The sequence below is a fragment of the Lactuca virosa genome, chromosome 4, assembly GCF_052849685.1.
Source record: "Lactuca virosa cultivar CGN04683 chromosome 4, Lactuca_virosa_CGN04683_v6, whole genome shotgun sequence".
NCBI classification, from domain to species: domain Eukaryota; kingdom Viridiplantae; phylum Streptophyta; class Magnoliopsida; order Asterales; family Asteraceae; genus Lactuca; species Lactuca virosa.
Genome location: NC_136429.1, coordinates 11,195,019 through 11,211,861, shown reverse-complemented (window position 1 = coordinate 11,211,861; position 16,843 = coordinate 11,195,019). Strand labels below are relative to the sequence as shown.

Sequence of the window (16,843 nt, the reverse complement as noted above, 5' to 3'; positions counted from 1 at the left end):
CACTCAACTTTTTATGATTACAGGTAGTGGACCCCGAGCATAGTCGGAGAACGATGAGAGATTTTTGGATTATAGGCCAGTAGTTGTAAATAACTGTTGAAAGGCTTATAATGTCTTGTTTATGCTTTTGATCTGTATCGGAACATGACATCCCGAGGTTTTGATATGAAATGAAACTATACATTGCTTAAAGAAAGGTTTTGATAAACTTTTATCATGTTTTGTTTTGGGGACCAATTCTGCAACATCTTTTAAAAAGATTTCTCTGATTTTATTTTAAAAAGCATAAATTAAATCGGTCTTTTCTGACCGAGAAATTAGGGGATGTCACACAAGCTATTCCCAAGCATCCTCCAAGTGTTCTTCTTTTCCTTCTTACACTAAAACACCACCAAATCTCACATTCAAGCTCAAAACTCACAAAAAACACTTAGGGTTTCGTCCTTAGGGTAGAGAGTGATGAAGGCTGATCAAATAAATGTCCAAAGGTGTTATAAGTTGATTAAATAGGGTGCAAACCCTAAAAATTAGGGTTTGCCTCTGCCTTGCATACGTCATGCGTACTCCCACGTACACCCAATGTACGTGGGAGCATGCGCGATCCGGAAGCGAGCTAGTACGCTAAGCGTACTCATAGAGTACGCCCCGCGTACTAGCTAGGGACTATAATGGAATGAATTTTGCATTAAGGGGCTAAATGAAACATACCAAATTCTCGAGTGTTACAAAATAGCCACTTTAGTATTAGAATAATAGAAGAAGTTTCCATTTGAAAGTAATATTGCTAGTGTCAATACAAATAGTTGTTTTGATAGGTGTTCAGGGCATTTGATTCCGGGTCCGTAGAGGTTAATTTCCAACACAAACGCCCTTTTATAAACGTGGATTGCCCCTAATAACATCTTTGATAACACAACTAAGCCTAATAACCAAGATCTTTGCAACGAAATAAATTTAAGAGAAGATTATATAAATTATGTCTATGGTTTGGTCTAACCTGCAAGTTTCGTTCATATTTATTTTTTCTCTATGATCATTCCAATGGTTTGGTTTTATTATGGTTGTCGTCCATGCTATACATGAAATGACTATATTTATTTTTTCTTGTTCTGTACTTGATCGTCGACAGGTATTGATGCAAAGCAGTAAACGAGTAAACCTTGCTGTAAACGATGTCGATTATAATTAAATAGGAGGCAGTGATCGGTGATAGTTGTAGGGTAATCTCAATTACAATAGCCCATTATTACTCCATTAGCCTCTTTGGACTTAAATAAAAGCCTATGCAAAAAAAAATAGGAAACTTTGTGGAAACTTGCCCAAAACGTTTCTGGATATGCTGATACGTCTACGAAACGTTTCTTAGCCGTTTCCCCCAAGTTTCTGATACGGGTACGTCAGCCTAACTGTCGTTTCCATGCATCATAGAGGTAGACACAATGTTAGGGGAAGGAAACAAAAATCAGAGAGACGAAGGGATGGTGTGGAGATGGAGCGTAAGTATGGGTACTACTAATATATAGAAATAATACGAATATTAACTCGGTCCATGACCATAATCAAAGCAAAAACTATATATATATATATATATATATATATATATATATATATATATATATATATATATATATATATATATATATATATATATATATATATATATATATATATGAGAGTTACGAATTTGAGCAAACCACAAGGACAATTTAGATAAATTACTCTAAATTTATTAAATGTCTAGTTTCTTTTGTAATGTAATTAATAAAACTTTAATTTTTTATACAAAATTAAAAATAATAATATTTGATTATAAACAATAACATTTCTTTGAAAAGATGTTAGATAGGGTTGCTAATAGGCTCCCAAAAATGAAATAGACAAAGAGAAAGAAATATAGGTGGCAAATCGTGCCATCGTGTCATGTTTATTGCTGACATGACACGACACAACAAAGTTTTATGTAACATTAACACGATACGACACGATGTCGTGTTTTTTTAACTAACATGAAAACGAACCAATTAAAAACGATAAACACGACACAACATACAAAGATAATATAATATAACAATTAGTTTATTCAATTAATATTTAATCATAAATAAGCACTAAAACACAACAAATAAATGTTCAATCGTGTCAATTTCATGTCGAATTTTGAACACGACACGACACGAAATCGTGTTTTTTACACCTGACACAAACGTGACACAAAGACAAATTCAAATTTAAATTTCATCTTAATTTCGTTTCGTATCGTGTATTTTTGTCGTGTCGTGTCAACAACTGTTACCCTTAAAAATAAATAATTTCCAACAATTCAGTTGATATGTTATGCCCCGATGGTATGGGCCATGGGGTCCCCCGGACATAATAGGGCTTACTTATGAGAGCAAGACTATTGAGGACTTGAAACGCGTTAAAAATAAGCCCAAGCTTGGCCAATTAAAACAACGAAACATTTACAAAGACCACGCAGGCCCATCTTTAGATAAAACTTCAAAAATGGTACTTGTGGTTTCACAAAATCTGAAGTTTAGTTCCTAATTTACAAAAATATCACGGATCATCCCTGTGGTTTCAAAACTTTTATCATTTGGTCCTTCCGGCTAACTCCGTTACCATTTAGCTGTTAAGTAAGGGGCATTTTTGTCATTTTACTACCTAGGGACCATTTATGAGGTTTTCTATTACTTTTTTTTCAAAAAATAAATAAATAAATAAAATTTAATATGCAAGGGTCCCCCTCTCTCTCTCTCTCTCTCTCTCTCTCTCTCTCTCTCTCTCTCTCTCTCTCTCTCTCTCTCTCTCTCTCTCTCTCTCTCTCTCTCTCTCTCTCTCTCTCGATAAAAAAGAAAGCCAAATCCACATCTCATTTCTCCATTCTCTCTGTTTTAGCTTATCAGCAGAGCATTCTTTTTCTGCTTCTATAATCTGTTTCACTTCCAAAGGACTAAGCAAACGATATAAAAACCTCGAATTCTTCCATAAAGTAAGACGTTTTGACTCATCAATCGCTTCACCAATACAAGTATCACACTTTCTACCCTTGGGCATCGATCCCATTGCTTTAAGAACACAATTACTACAATATTTTGCACCACAAACCAAACAAGATTCTTTCGTTTCCCACTTCCCTTTCCCACACCTGTAACAAACTCGTCTTTTTGTTATCTTCATCTTCTTCATTTCTTTAGAAACTGCAACGTATTCGGAGTATCCGGGCCCCACGTCTTTCCTCTCGGATCTATCGATTGTGTTGAAAGTGACTACAGGAGCTCGACCTCGTATCACTTCGTTTCCATTAGCATCAATTTGTAGGTTTTGAGAAGAACTAGGAGACCCTGAAGGGGAAGCTAAAAATGAATTACCATTATGCAAAACAGAAACTACAGATTCAGAACTCCTTGATAATCTTAGACTTTGATTTGGTGAATTTGTCACATGTGCTCTATAAGAAACTGGCAAATGTATGAGTTCAATTACAGGGGGGGCTCACGAGTGATGGATCTTCTTGAATCTAAAAATGATTCGGGTACAGATGCAATAGGGATAGAACGGGAATTTACTTCTAATGGTTCAACCCTTGGAACCTGATAAGAAACATTAGGACCCATGTATTCCATAAAAAGTTCAACCCCGATTCTTCCCAGAAGATTCCCGCATAAATACAGAGTGAGAAAGAGAGAGTACTCTTCGCTTTTGTTTTAAGTTCACAGACCCAAAATTCACAGAAGCAAAAGTTTGTTGAATTCGTCGGTTGTCGGCGACTCGAATTCGCCGGAGCTGGAGATCTCTGTAGTAGGTCTTGGAATTTTTTGGATCTTAAAACTGGAAATGAAACACTTGTAATCATTGGAGAAACAAAACTCAGTGGAGATGGAGAAAAAAGAGAGACCTTTTTTTTAAAAATAAGGCAAAACTTCATAAATGGTCCATGTGGTAGTGAAATGACAAAAATGTCATTCACTTAACGGCCAAAAGCTAACGTAGTTAGCGAAAAGGACCATTTGTTAAAAGTTTTGAAACCATAGGAACGATCCGTGAGGTTTTTGTAAATTATGGACCAAAATTTAGATTTTGTGAAACCACAGGGACCATTTTTGAAGTTTTGTCATAAATTTATATAAAAATATTAACTACCATGCAATTTTTAACGTTTTACTAGTTAAAATGTTTAGAATGAAGAGTGATCTATTTTTGTAGGGTTAATAAAATAAACATGTAACAAATTTTTTTTAATATATTTTTATATAAAATACTTTTCTAAAAAAAGATATCAAACTATTCGTTTATTTTCACAACACTATTGAAATAAAGGTAATTTGTAAACATAAGTGCTTATCTTCTCATAACACTTTTTAAAACAATTGTATTTTGTAAAATAAGGATATATTAACTTTTGTAAACATAAGTGCTTATCTTCTCGTAAGCCTAACTCAACCCGTTTAATTAATGTGTCGTGTCGTGTCAATTTATTTATTTTCGTGTCAATTTCGTGTTGGGTTCCGGATTAGGGGTATACTTTGAAATGTCACGGTTGAAACATTAAACATTTTGAAAGAGTATGCATTAGGTAAGTGGAAATGAAAAAGTAATAATTAGAGGCGGAAGGAGGATCTTGAAGAGAAGGAGTGGTGGAGGGAACTATGTAGATTATGAAATAATAGAAATACTGAAAATGAAGTCTTACACTAGCCGAAAATGTTGTTTCCACATTAGAAAATGACTTAACCCAAAAATATTCTTTTACTTATATTGGTTTTGGGTCTTTCTAGTTTATTTAATGAGATCAAAAAACTTATTTATAAATAAACAAGTCATTTTCAAGTCATACTCAAGTTGAAATTCTCAATCCTAATCTTACCCATTTAATTTTTGTATCTTATCGTGTCAACCCGTTTAAATAAATGAGTTGAAATATTTTACCCAAACTCGTTTATTTCGTGTCGATTTCATGTTGGGTTTCGTGTCATGACCGTTTTTTGCCAGCTCTAGCTTAGTAGCAGTTTGTTTTCAAACCATGGAAACACCGGTGTCTTGACTACCAATCCTGAAGCCATAGTGTGGTTACCGGGGCCATGGTTGTTGTGGACGTTGGCAATATGAACATTTACCTTGATCCATCAACTGTTATCATCATTTCAAATCCAGGTCACCAAACAAACATGCAAAAGCATTTATTTTATAGATATGCCTGTTTTATGTGCAACAAGTATGGCCTAAAACAATCTTCAACCCTTAACACTATCGTTTCATTTCAACTAGAATGATAAATATAACATCAAAAGTGATGCAACATTAACTATCGTTTTAACACTATCGTTTTAAATAGGTATATTATATTTTACAAAAACAACGCTTATATTTATTAGGTTTTAAAAACTTGTTTTGTATCTTTCTATTACTCAGTTTCATAAATATATAATTATAGAAATACAACTAAAAGAAATAAATTATATATAACTAAATATCTATTATAGAAATTATTATATAAAGCTTATCATTAGATAAAAATATAAATCAAAAATAAATCTTAAACCATTAATACCGTTTTGTACTAGAGAAATTTTAACTATTATTTAATTTTAGTTTTAATGTTTGGTTGGAGCAAGTTAACACAATATTCTATGTTTTATTTTGGGGTTGGAGAATGGAGATGCTATCTCATCCCAAACATTTTTGTACCAAAATGATTTACTATGTGGTGCAAACCAAACTTAGAATTTGGTAATAAACCCACACATAAATTGATACACAACCCACTTAAAAAAAAAAAGCACCCTTTTCATAGAGTAAACATTTTTCAATAGAATATATCAGAGGAAAAGTGTGTGAACAAATTTATGAAAACAGCAATAACAAGTGTATAAAAATATCATCATGATTCATGAAAGATCATGATTCATGAAAGATAAAAGGGTAAATTACACCATTCGTCCCTCGTGCATATGCCAAAAAGCGTGTTTAGTTCCTATTTTCAAAAATTAACTCCGACCATCCCTGAATTTGTTTTTTCTTGCACGGTTAGTTCCTAGTGACATAAAATGACTATTTTACCCTTAATAATTTCTTTTTTATTTTTCTGTTACTTATTTATTAGATTAAAAAAAAAAAGTTAACATCCCACCCCTCCCCTCCCCTTCCCCGATTTCCTTCTCCCTCTCTCTGATTTACACTCACAACCGACAACCACCCAACGCCGGCACTCCTTCTCTTTTCTCCGTCGAGACCAACCTTTTTCTTTCTCTATTTTTAGATCGCCACCCAGTACAAGTGCTAGCAGCTGCGAATGGTGGTTCTCTGTCGTATTCTTTTAAAATCCAATCTTCCTCCCCCAATTCTAACTAAGAACTGCAATTTGATCAGCAAAATCCACCAAATCCATTCCCAAATAATCACCAGATGACTTCTTTCTCTCCATCCTTCATCCGCCTCCTACCTACACATCACCATCCTCCATACCTTCAACTTCTACAACTCTGCCCTTCCACATCCACTGCATCGTCATCATCTCATTTCAATAAACTAACCCATTTCTATATTCAACCTCATCAGTATTTAGATTGGAAAAGAAGGAGGACAGACATAGAGGAGATTTGTGGTCCGTCCAACTCCACAGTCGAGCTCCACAGTAGCAACACACAAATGAGGAGGCGATGGTGGCTTGGAGGATATGGCGACGTTACGTGCAGGGGATGAAATAGGTGGTGGGTAAGTGTGAGGCTCACAGGAAGGGAAGGGAAGGTTTTCAGATGAAGACAGAGAAACGTGAAAAGGGATTTAGGGCATCCGACTAAAGAGGATGGGGGTGGGTAAGTGTGAGGCTCACTTCATTTTCTATATATTATAATTAATAAAAAAAAATAAACAATCAAAAAGAAAATAAACAAGGGCAATATAGTATTTTTAAGTCTCACAAAGAATCACACGTGCAAATTTAAATTAATGAAGGATGAACCGTGCAACTTTTAAACAAACAAGGAACGGTCCAAGTAAAATTTTGAAAATAGGGACTAGTGTTCAGCTTCAATTAAAAATCATATAGATAAAAACAGCGACTAGTGTTCAGCTTCAATTAAAAATCATAACCAAGATCTCGATACAGATAATAGCCAAATTATTCATTGAAATCCTATAGAGGGATCATATAGATAAAAGCAGCAACTGGTGTTATGTCAGATTATTAGCGTATCAAATTATCCTTTTTGAACAACCTTAATAACTACAAAAAAATATGATTATAGTTTTGAATAATCTTACTAACTGCAGCAAAGACTTAATTTTAAAACACATCCATAACCCAAAATATAAAGCATTCAAGATGTTGAATTCAAAAACAAACCTCCAAAATCAAGGTTAAAAACAGATCAACTACAGAAATACATAACATGTAAAAGAAAGATCGATAATTATCTAATTGAATAAAACTCAAGCCTTTTGGTAAACATAGGTAAGTCCACACTTACCACAGTAGTGCCTATCGAAATGGTTCGCCATAAACGTTCCAGCTCCGCACTCAGCATTTGGGCACTCTTTCCTCAACCGCTGCACCTTTCCTGAATCATCGACCTTGTAGAACTGCAAAACGCTCAACTTCACCTTCTTGTGCTTGTGCTTGATCTTCTTTGGCTTGGTGTAGGTCTTCTTCTTACGCTTCTTTGCGCCACCACGGAGGCGGAGGACAAGGTGAAGAGTTGACTCCTTCTGGATGTTGTAGTCGGCTAGGGTTCTGCCGTCTTCGAGCTGCTTTCCGGCGAAGATGAGACGTTGTTGGTCTGGTGGGATGCCCTCCTTGTCCTGGATCTTTGCTTTCACATTGTCGATCGTGTCAGAGGACTCTACCTCCAACGTGATCGTCTTACCCGTTAGGGTTTTCACGAAGATCTGCATCGTCGGCGATTTCGTGTGGGATTCAGGAACTAGAGTTTGAAAGGAAAAGGAAAACTTTTATAGGACTAGGGTTTTCGAGACAAAATGGGCTTATCTGGGCTCATATTACACAGTCTTTATTTGATCAAACAAATATATCAAAATGGTGGGCCATTGGGTAATGGGTCTTATTTATTTTGGGTGGAGGTGGAAAAAAAAAATGCAATTTTGAATTTTGAAAATATCCGATCCGATTCCAATTTGAGTTAGAAACCAATTATTGGTTTGGCCTAATGACTTTACTAATCGTTAGGGTTAAGTCGTATCTTGAGTCGAATTGATTACATATCAAACATTTAACTAAAATGTTTGGTACTTATTTATCGAGAATTTGTAGTCCAAAAAGTTATTTAGTCATTAGTGGCATTTTTATAATTTGTTCAAAACTAAAAGAATTTGAAATGAAGAAGGCAATATTTTCGACATGATAAAACTGACAAAAGCTAAATCTATAAATGTTGATGGGGCCAAAACTTTACTTGACCTTATTCAAGACTTTATAAATTGCATCAATCAATCTTGTCGTTTTTAGGTGGTTGAGTGACTACATAGTTTCCCAGGTTTATTGGGTTTTAGAATAAACGATCTATCTATACATGAAAATAATAAAACCTCAAGAAAGAAGACATTAATGCCTTATCAATGGAAAGGTCTTCGAAAACTATGAATCTTTCATCTCTTCATCTCCCGCAATAAGGACGCCACTATTATTTACAGATAAGCATAAGGAACAACAAGATCAACAACAGTTTTTTCTAAGAAAACTATTTCCTTACGGTCAGTAGCTTCTCACTGCTGATTTGAGTTGTTAAGTTGGGCAGCTCTTTAGTTAGAATCGCCAAGGGATCTGTTGTCAATATATCTTAGGATTTGAGTTTATTTGACGAAGACATGGACTTTACAAGAAAAAATATAATTTTAACGGAAAAAAGCATTGTTTGAAGTTTATGTAATGGAATATGGTTTCATAGATATATACATGTCTCATTGAGAAATCCAGATCCAGTAGCCATGATAGTAACAAAACAAGGAGACTATAAGTACAAAGGTGAGTAAATATCAATAGTGCATGTCCATGTCACCTTATTTGACAAATATTTTGGTATAAACTTATATTATCTGTTACCCTTGCTTGCTATGTCACCACTAATTGAGTAATAAGAAACTAACCAATTCAAAAACCAAACCAAAATATGCAATTTACATGTAATAATCCAACTCCTAAGTAAAATGAGTTGTTATAACTCTAAAAGATAAGTGAAATGCCTATAAGTGAGACTTTGGAAAGGAATTGGATGATGGCAATAATCCAATTCCTAAGCCAAACTCTCAAAATATTTTCAAAACCATTTTTATTTATACAATGTATATGGCGGTAAGAAGCTAACAAATTCAAAACCAAACCAAAATATGCAATGAACATGTTTCTAAATTTTCCAACCCAAATTCTCTACACTAAAAACAAGATCTTTTTTCATTTTAGGGTTCCAATGGTCCAATGTCATAAACAAGATAGTAAAAAAAAACCAAGAACAAAGGGAGTTTCATGCTTTAGAACTTTCCACAGGAAAAAAAATGACAATATCAAGGAAATCTTCAGAAATAATACGTGTCTAAATTAACTTATACTTGTCACATCAACAACGGTAATCGGTTAAGAATGAAAAAACTTGCTAAATGAAATATATGAAAAAAAAATTACAAGTTTCAATTTATCATCAAAAAATGATTTTACGATAAAACCGTAATTTATATAAAAAAAAAGTTCGAAATCTTTATGTGGTTTTACCTTTCAACATTAACATTAAAATTTAAACATGTTTTAAGGGAATAAATAAAGATCAAACATGGCTAAAGTGAAAAAAGCTAAATGTGGTTTTACCTTTTAACATTATAAATAAGATTTTCAAAAAGATAACCATTTCTTTCTAATGCCTCATTTTGTTCATATTTAAAAGTTAATGTTTTTTTTCAATGAAATCTCTCTATTTATATACGAAATGTGTTGTCTAAATAAGCATTTACTCCCGGATGCTCAATTTCGGATTTTATCTTCAAATTTCAAAGCTATTTTTTGTGTTTTTATTTATTTATTTATTTTTTAAATATCCCTATTTATGTATGAAATGTCTATTTTTGAAGTGTTTAATGTTACGTTTTTCAATAAATGTATCATTTTATGTACTGATATAGTTCATATTGACAATATTTGTCTAACTTTTTGTTATATTTAAATAAAAAAATGATTTTTTTCCTCGAAATTTCAAAGTTTTTTTTTTTCGGAATCCAAAATTTTTGTCATGAATCTGGAATGTTGTTCCAAAATCCAAAATATTGGTCCGAAATTCCAAAATATCAATTTGAAACTTTTCTCTCAAAAAAAATGTTTTTTTTTTGTCTGGAATACGGTTATATAAACATTGTTATTTAGTTATTTTTTTCAAATACGGTTATATTATTTAATTTCCCTTTATTTTTTAAGGTCCAAATGAAATTTCGTTGAGCATCGTCTCGGTATCAACAACTAACTGCAAATTATGCAAAAGCTAGTAGCATTTTTCGTCCAATCCCAAATCTCCTTGCTCCTGATCCGTGATTACAACATAACAGTGGAAGATCGATAACCATGAACTAACGCAGGTACATAAGTAATCAGTTCTCGAGTTCCCTCGAGGTATGAATCCTTTTAAGTTGACCTGATTTCTCATTGATTTTAGATGTAGATATCTAGATTTATACTTATGTATAGTTGTAATTGTATAATCTATTTTTCACAATGATGAATTCGTTTTCAATTTCATTTTATTGAACTGCAATTCGCCGTTGACGGTGTTTTGCTTCGATATCTATCGCACGCATCGCTGCGGTTTTCTGACATATTCATGCTATGTGGTTTGTTTACTTGCTTTCTTAGTTGGTATTAGTTTAAATGCACTGAATTTGGTGTCTGTTCTACTACCACCTCAAACATGGCGGTTCATTATCATTTAGACTTTTGGTGTGAAACAGAAGTTATTCGGATCCTTCGCCAATTAGGCGATTAAGCTAGAATTTGTAATCATACAGCTTTATGAACAGGAACATCGATTTACAGAGACCACTGATGGATGATACAACAGCCCTGAGTTACTGGTTGAATTGGAGGTTCTTCCTTTGTGGATCATGGGTCGTCATTGTTATTATAACAGCTGGGATTTTAATACTCAAATATGAAGTGTTTAACACAAAGAGACGTCACCAACAAGATGATGAAACTGAACCTATTGGGATTCTGTATGAGGACGAAACTTGGAAAACCTCTTTGAGAGTAATTCATCCTGCTTGGCTTCTTGCTTATAGATTAATTGCTTTTGGTGTACTATTGGCTTTGATCATTTCTAATCTGGTAATTGGTGGAGCTAGAGTACTTTTCTTTTACACTCAGTAAGTTTATTACTTCAAACTCTTATCCCTTTCATTGTTTATTCAAATTAAGTTTACTACACATGTCAGATTTCATGGATATCTTGTTTTCTTTTGGTGATTTGTAGGTGGACTTTTGTTTTGGTCACTTTCTATTTTGGGGTATGTAATGTTGCTAATTGTATTAACCATTTTACAAACCACATTGCTATAATATGCTCCTTTTCATGTGTAGCTTGCATCTTCACTTTCCATTTACGGGTGTTGCCAATATTGGAATGAAGTTGTTGATGATAATATGAATGATGTGGGTTTAGAGGATTCTTTAATACAAGTGAGTGTGGAACCTCAACATATGTCCATGAAACTGAGTAACCATGGAGATATTAGTACACGCAAGACAGCTGGCATATGGGCTTATTCATGCCAAATTGTATTCCAGGCATGTTTTCAAAATAAAAATGTTATTTTTCTGTTTATTTATTTGTAAAATTCATTTCTCACTCTGTCTTTATAAGCACAGATATGTGGAGGTGCTGTGGGGCTCACTGATGGTGTATTTTGGTTTATAATCTATCCATTTCTTGCTCCTGCAACTTACAAATTGACTTTTGTAAGTTTTTTACTCTTTCACTTTTGGTGTAAAGCTTATAGATTGATTTCTATATATTATTTTTGAGTGTTTTTCTTATACTTATTTGTTACAGTTAAATGTTAGCTTGCATTCTATTAACGTTGTTCTCCTCCTCATTGATGTGATTCTAAATCGCCTAGTAAGTTGCAAATTATTCATGGACTACTTTTAATCACTTTTGACATTTCCTCCAACCTCCATAATGATTACAGAATTAGCAAGAAATCGCAATGTACTTTTGTTTATATTTGTATTATAGCATCCTACTTTCATTTCTTTCTATTACAACATTGTACTTTCAACTTTTTTTTCTTATCAAGGCATTATACTTTTTAAAAATTGACCCGATTTTAGCATTGTACTTTGATTTTTTTTTTCTTATGTAGATGCTATTGGTTGAAAATTTTAACCAACTATAGCAATGAAAATTAATTATTATTTGTGTGACATTGCTATAATTGGTAGATTTTATAAATTACAATGTTGTACTAATAAGAAAAAAAATGAAAGTAGGATGCTATAATAAACAAATTAATGAAAGTAACAAGGGCGTTGTTTATCAGCGGTTTCCATTCTTCCGTTTAGCATACTTTGGTCTGTGGACATGTTCGTTTGTCGTCTTTCAGTGGATTTTTCATGCTTGTGTTTCAATGAGGTAAGTGTAAATTTGATGAATATGGTCTCATTTAGATGGTTTATTAAAGAAACAGACTTTATAGTTTATATATACAAAACTTTATCAACGCAGACATCGTTATCCATTCAGCCAGTTTACCCATGGACTTAATGGTTAAAAAAAACAGTTAGTATAAGGAGTTGTATCTTTTTGACTTAATATATATATATATATATATATATATATATATATATATATAAAATTGACCTTGTTTATTGTTATTACAGGTGGCCATATCCCTTCCTTGACTTATCATCTTCATATGCTCCCATCTGGTATAATTTTCTGTAAATAAGTTGATTTGTGTTATGTTTAATAGTTAAAATAAAAAGTTTAGTTAAAAACTTTGAGGTATGCAATATGTTTGTAGATGTTGTCACTCACGGGATCAATGATTCACCGCAGGTATTTTGGATTGGGGTTAATCCACATCCCTGTATTTGGCATCTTTGCACTCATAGTTAAATGGAAGCAGTTACTTTTATCAAGGTTTTCATAAAATCTTGGAGCATCATGTAAAAGAAAAGAGGTGTCAATTGTAACATACTTGTAGTAACATCATTGATTTGAGTTATACTTGGCTAACATGTTAGTAGAATAGGTCAGAAGGGTTATTGTGTTATACTGCATGGCAGTCTTTAAATTATTTTTATTAAACGGTTATATTATTATTTGGCATGTTAATTATTATCTATAAAGTTCAAATGGGAACGAAATCAATATAATGAACCATGAAAAAACAAAGAACATGATATATATATATACGAGGGTGTTTAGGTTTGAAAAATAAGATAATCAAATATTATGTGTTTAAAGTTAGAGATGGTTATATAAATTTTCATTTAATTCAATAATCAGTACTTTATAAGTAACTATTTACATGATTCTCTAATTTGACTATTTTGATCCTAAAGAATAAAATGGGTTAATTGTGTAAAATCTTATATTTTTGGATTTTTTGTTTTAATTTTTTTTATTTTAAAAAAAACTTACATTTTTTTTTCGTGATTTGACTTTTTTAACAGGTTTATCGGTAATTTTACGTTTTTATAGATTTTTTTTCCCGGAAAAATCATTTTTTTTTCTCGAAGAAGCCCTCAAAAATTTTCTTTATGAGAAACTCTTATATTTGACAAAAAATTTCCTTTTGTACCAATTTTTTTTGTTTTGATTTATGGTACCCCTGTTTTTCATTATTGTTCAATTTTATGATAATCTTGTTGGTTTTCAACATTAAAATCCGAAGAAAACATGTGATCTTTTTAAACAAAGAGAAATATTGTTGTGTCCGATTCTTGTTGAAAAATAAATACAAAAAAATTGCAGGATTATCATAGTTAGTAGGTGACAAACAACTTGGAATCTTAGATTATTCTTTATAATATTTGTTGACTCTTATGACTATTAATGGGTGGAATAAATCTTATAGGAATGTAATTAGATTATTATGCATCGAATCACCTTTGAGATTAAAAATATCTTTTAGGGATGAGCAAAAGGACCGAACCGGCAGGAACCGGCCTGACCCGGGAACCGGCTTCGGCCAAAATCAAGAACCGAACCGGCCCGGCGGTTCTACCGGTTCCCGGTTCCTACCGGTTCTTGTCGTGTCTTCAAATGTTGGAACCAGTCATTGAAAAATAGCATCATACGTTTCCGGTTTTTACCGGTTCTACCGGTTCCGGTTATATCGGTTCCGGTTCCTACCGGTTCCCGGTTCCAAAAATCCACAAAAATAACGTCCCGGTCCCGGCCCGACCGGTTCCATCGGGTTCCGGTTCCGGTGCCGGTACCGGTTCCGGCCGGTTCTCCGATCCATATGCTCATCCCTAATATCTTTTGTAGGGAAAACATAAAGGCTGAAATTAGACTCCAAATATAGATCGAAGTCTAGAAGTTTTTTTTTGTTGTTTGATTCTAAAAACAGTTTAAGATGCCAATCCAATTCAATCTAAACTAATATTTTTCGTCTGTCTTGTTTGAGTATCTCCAAATTGACCTTTATGCATTTTTCAAATAAGAATTAGACACAACAAACTTTCTATTTGTTTAAAAAAATTAATATTTCTTTCAGATTTTAATGTTGAAAATTCACCAAGAACATCATAAACAACAACAACGACAACAAAAAAACAAAAAAACAAAAGAAAAAAAAAAAGGAACCGAAACGAAAAAAACGGTACAAAGGAAAAAGTATGTCAAATGTGAGAATTTTCCAAAAAAAATGAGTTTTTTTTTTTTGAAAAATATTATATAAAACTGAAAGATTGTCAATAAACTTGGTAAAAATAGCCAAGTCAGAAAATAAAAACAAAAAAAATGTAAAGGTATTTTCAAATAAAAAAATAGATTTAAAACATTAAATAGAATATATATATATATATATATATATATATATATATATATATATATATATATATATATATATATAATGTTTTTATACGATTAACCCGACTAAAAAACAATATTAATAGTTACTTTCCAAAAACTCAATAATAAGTAATGATTTCTTCAACACATTTTACCATAATTATTGACAGTTTTATTATGGTGCCCGTAGTGGCACCAGCAACGTCAGGTTTTTTCGGACGTAATGTAAAAAATTTCGAATTTTTTTTTCTATTATTGTAGCGTTATTGTGACACTATTAAAATTTCTTTTGACATCCCTACTATGAAATTGTACGTCCGGTCTCTGGCCATATTGAAAATCTATAAAGGGGGAGTGAAATTTGAAACTTGATACAATTATCTTTTTAAGGTATCCAAAAATTAGTTAGTATGTGATTTTATACAAAAAGCTCGTTCATTAATTCCAAATTTTTAAAAGAATGTGATGTGTTTGGCAATGAGTTTTAGAGAGTATTTGATAGCTTTAGGAGCTTCAGTTTTTTAGCTTTTCTAAAAAAAAAAGGTTGAAATCGTCAATCGTCGTGTGGGGGTATGAACTTAAAGTTTTTAGTTTAAAACAAAATACTCGTTCAAATACATTTAAAGAAAGGTTCATGTCTATTATAACAATATTATTTATGCTTAAAGAATAAAGATACTGTTTCTTTTTATCTATTAAGATGTCAGTTTAGATAATTTTACACATTTTAAAATTTTACATCTATTTTTACCAAACATTTCTATATAAATAAAAACTATAACTTTCAGTTCCAAATAAAATCTAAGCTTTCAATTATTTTTACCAAATATTACATGTCAATCCCCACTCCATAATTAGGCCCATTAGGCTATCCTTCTATTGGTGTTGTTTCTCCACACCTCTTACCTTTTGTTTTCCACATCAACGTCATGCCACTCCCTTGCGTTCTTCCATCTCTTCCCCTTTCATTTAGGAAATGATTATCTCTCACTTTTTATATGTTAAAGGATCTTGTATTGTATAAATAAGAAAGCAAATAAAAAAAAGGTCAGGTGTAAGATTCAATTATTTCTGATTGTCGCTGGGAAAAAGTGAGGAAAACAAGGGGCGGTGTTCACCCGAGGCACCATAGTGCCATATCATCACATTGTGTCCTGTGTGCGGTGTCTTCACATCCCAACTTTAATGCATTGGTGTATGTTGTTAAATTTTTGGTACACTCACCCATTATCACAGACCTAATATGGACCGACCAAACCAGCTAACCATACTAGGATTGGGTCGAAACCCGTTCAAAAACATGTTTTAAGAGTTTTTGAAAAGTCCATTTCCCGTTCGATTCCCATATTTAAAGTCCTTTAAAAGTCGGCTCGTAGTTTGGCACAATGCCCAAATTGGTCTTTCTTTTAAACAATCATATTTGAAATTAAATTCGGTTTGATTACCCCAACTGGTCTTTATTATAAAACAATTGTATTTGATATGACATCATTTTAACAATTGTATTGTTTGTATTTGAAACCGTAAGGTTATATCAATTCATGTTAAGAAGTTGAACGATTGTAAACCATAGTCGAACCGCTCTAAATCATAGTAGTTTCTATTTTTGTTATTTTATATACTCCCTCCGCTCCACAATTATTGTCCACGGACAACATAGATTAAAAAAACATTAATTATCACTAACTTTATTAAGTGAAATAACAGTTGTACCATTTTGTTGTATTTAATTTCATGGTAGCTGCATTTAAATTCATGGTAGTTTAACTAATAATAAAGGGTATTTTGGTAAAAAGGATATTTATTTTTAGAAGTAATCTATTAGTTTG

General features: G+C 32.5%; 2 protein-coding genes across 5 annotated transcripts; one reads left to right on the top strand and one right to left on the bottom strand.

Annotated features, from left to right (window-relative positions):
- Nucleotides 1-7,279: 7,279 nt before the first annotated feature.
- LOC145169327 (ubiquitin-ribosomal protein eS31 fusion protein) lies at nucleotides 7,280-7,944 on the bottom strand. The gene has a single exon (XM_079087903.1). The coding sequence runs from the start codon at nucleotides 7,891-7,893 to the stop codon at nucleotides 7,432-7,434; it is 462 nt and encodes a 153-aa protein (XP_078944029.1). The 5' UTR covers nucleotides 7,894-7,944; the 3' UTR covers nucleotides 7,280-7,431.
- A 2,464-nt stretch (nucleotides 7,945-10,408) lies between these two features.
- On the top strand, nucleotides 10,409-13,328 carry LOC145169325 (uncharacterized). Of its 4 annotated transcripts, XR_013742434.1 has the most exons (10): nucleotides 10,409-10,572; nucleotides 11,011-11,355; nucleotides 11,463-11,496; nucleotides 11,570-11,776; nucleotides 11,858-11,947; nucleotides 12,042-12,107; nucleotides 12,532-12,623; nucleotides 12,717-12,770; nucleotides 12,872-12,919; nucleotides 13,050-13,121. XR_013742434.1 is itself a non-coding variant. In XM_079087902.1 (9 exons), coding segments are annotated over exons 2-9 (858 nt in total). In that variant the 5' UTR covers nucleotides 10,409-10,572; nucleotides 11,011-11,035; the 3' UTR covers nucleotides 13,016-13,098. The 4 variants fall into 4 exon arrangements, 3 of the variants coding, with proteins under 3 accessions (XP_078944028.1, XP_078944026.1, XP_078944027.1); XM_079087902.1 differs by lacking the exon at nucleotides 12,717-12,770 and having other exon boundaries at nucleotides 13,015-13,098; XM_079087900.1 differs by lacking the exon at nucleotides 12,717-12,770 and having other exon boundaries at nucleotides 10,410-10,572; nucleotides 13,050-13,328.
- The last annotated feature ends 3,515 nt before the right edge of the window (nucleotides 13,329-16,843 follow it).

Bases quoted from the DNA above. Each gene is read 5' to 3' on its own strand.
- LOC145169327 (XM_079087903.1), bottom strand. From the start codon at position 7,893: ATGCAGATCTTCGTGAAAACCCTAACGGGTAAGACGATCACGTTGGAG.
- LOC145169325 (XM_079087900.1), top strand. From the start codon at position 11,036: ATGGATGATACAACAGCCCTGAGTTACTGGTTGAATTGGAGGTTCTTC. The intron at 11,777-11,857 runs GCATGTTTTCAA...TTATAAGCACAG, and splicing joins CATGCCAAATTGTATTCCAG to ATATGTGGAGGTGCTGTGGG. The intron at 11,948-12,041 runs GTAAGTTTTTTA...TATTTGTTACAG, and splicing joins CAACTTACAAATTGACTTTT to TTAAATGTTAGCTTGCATTC.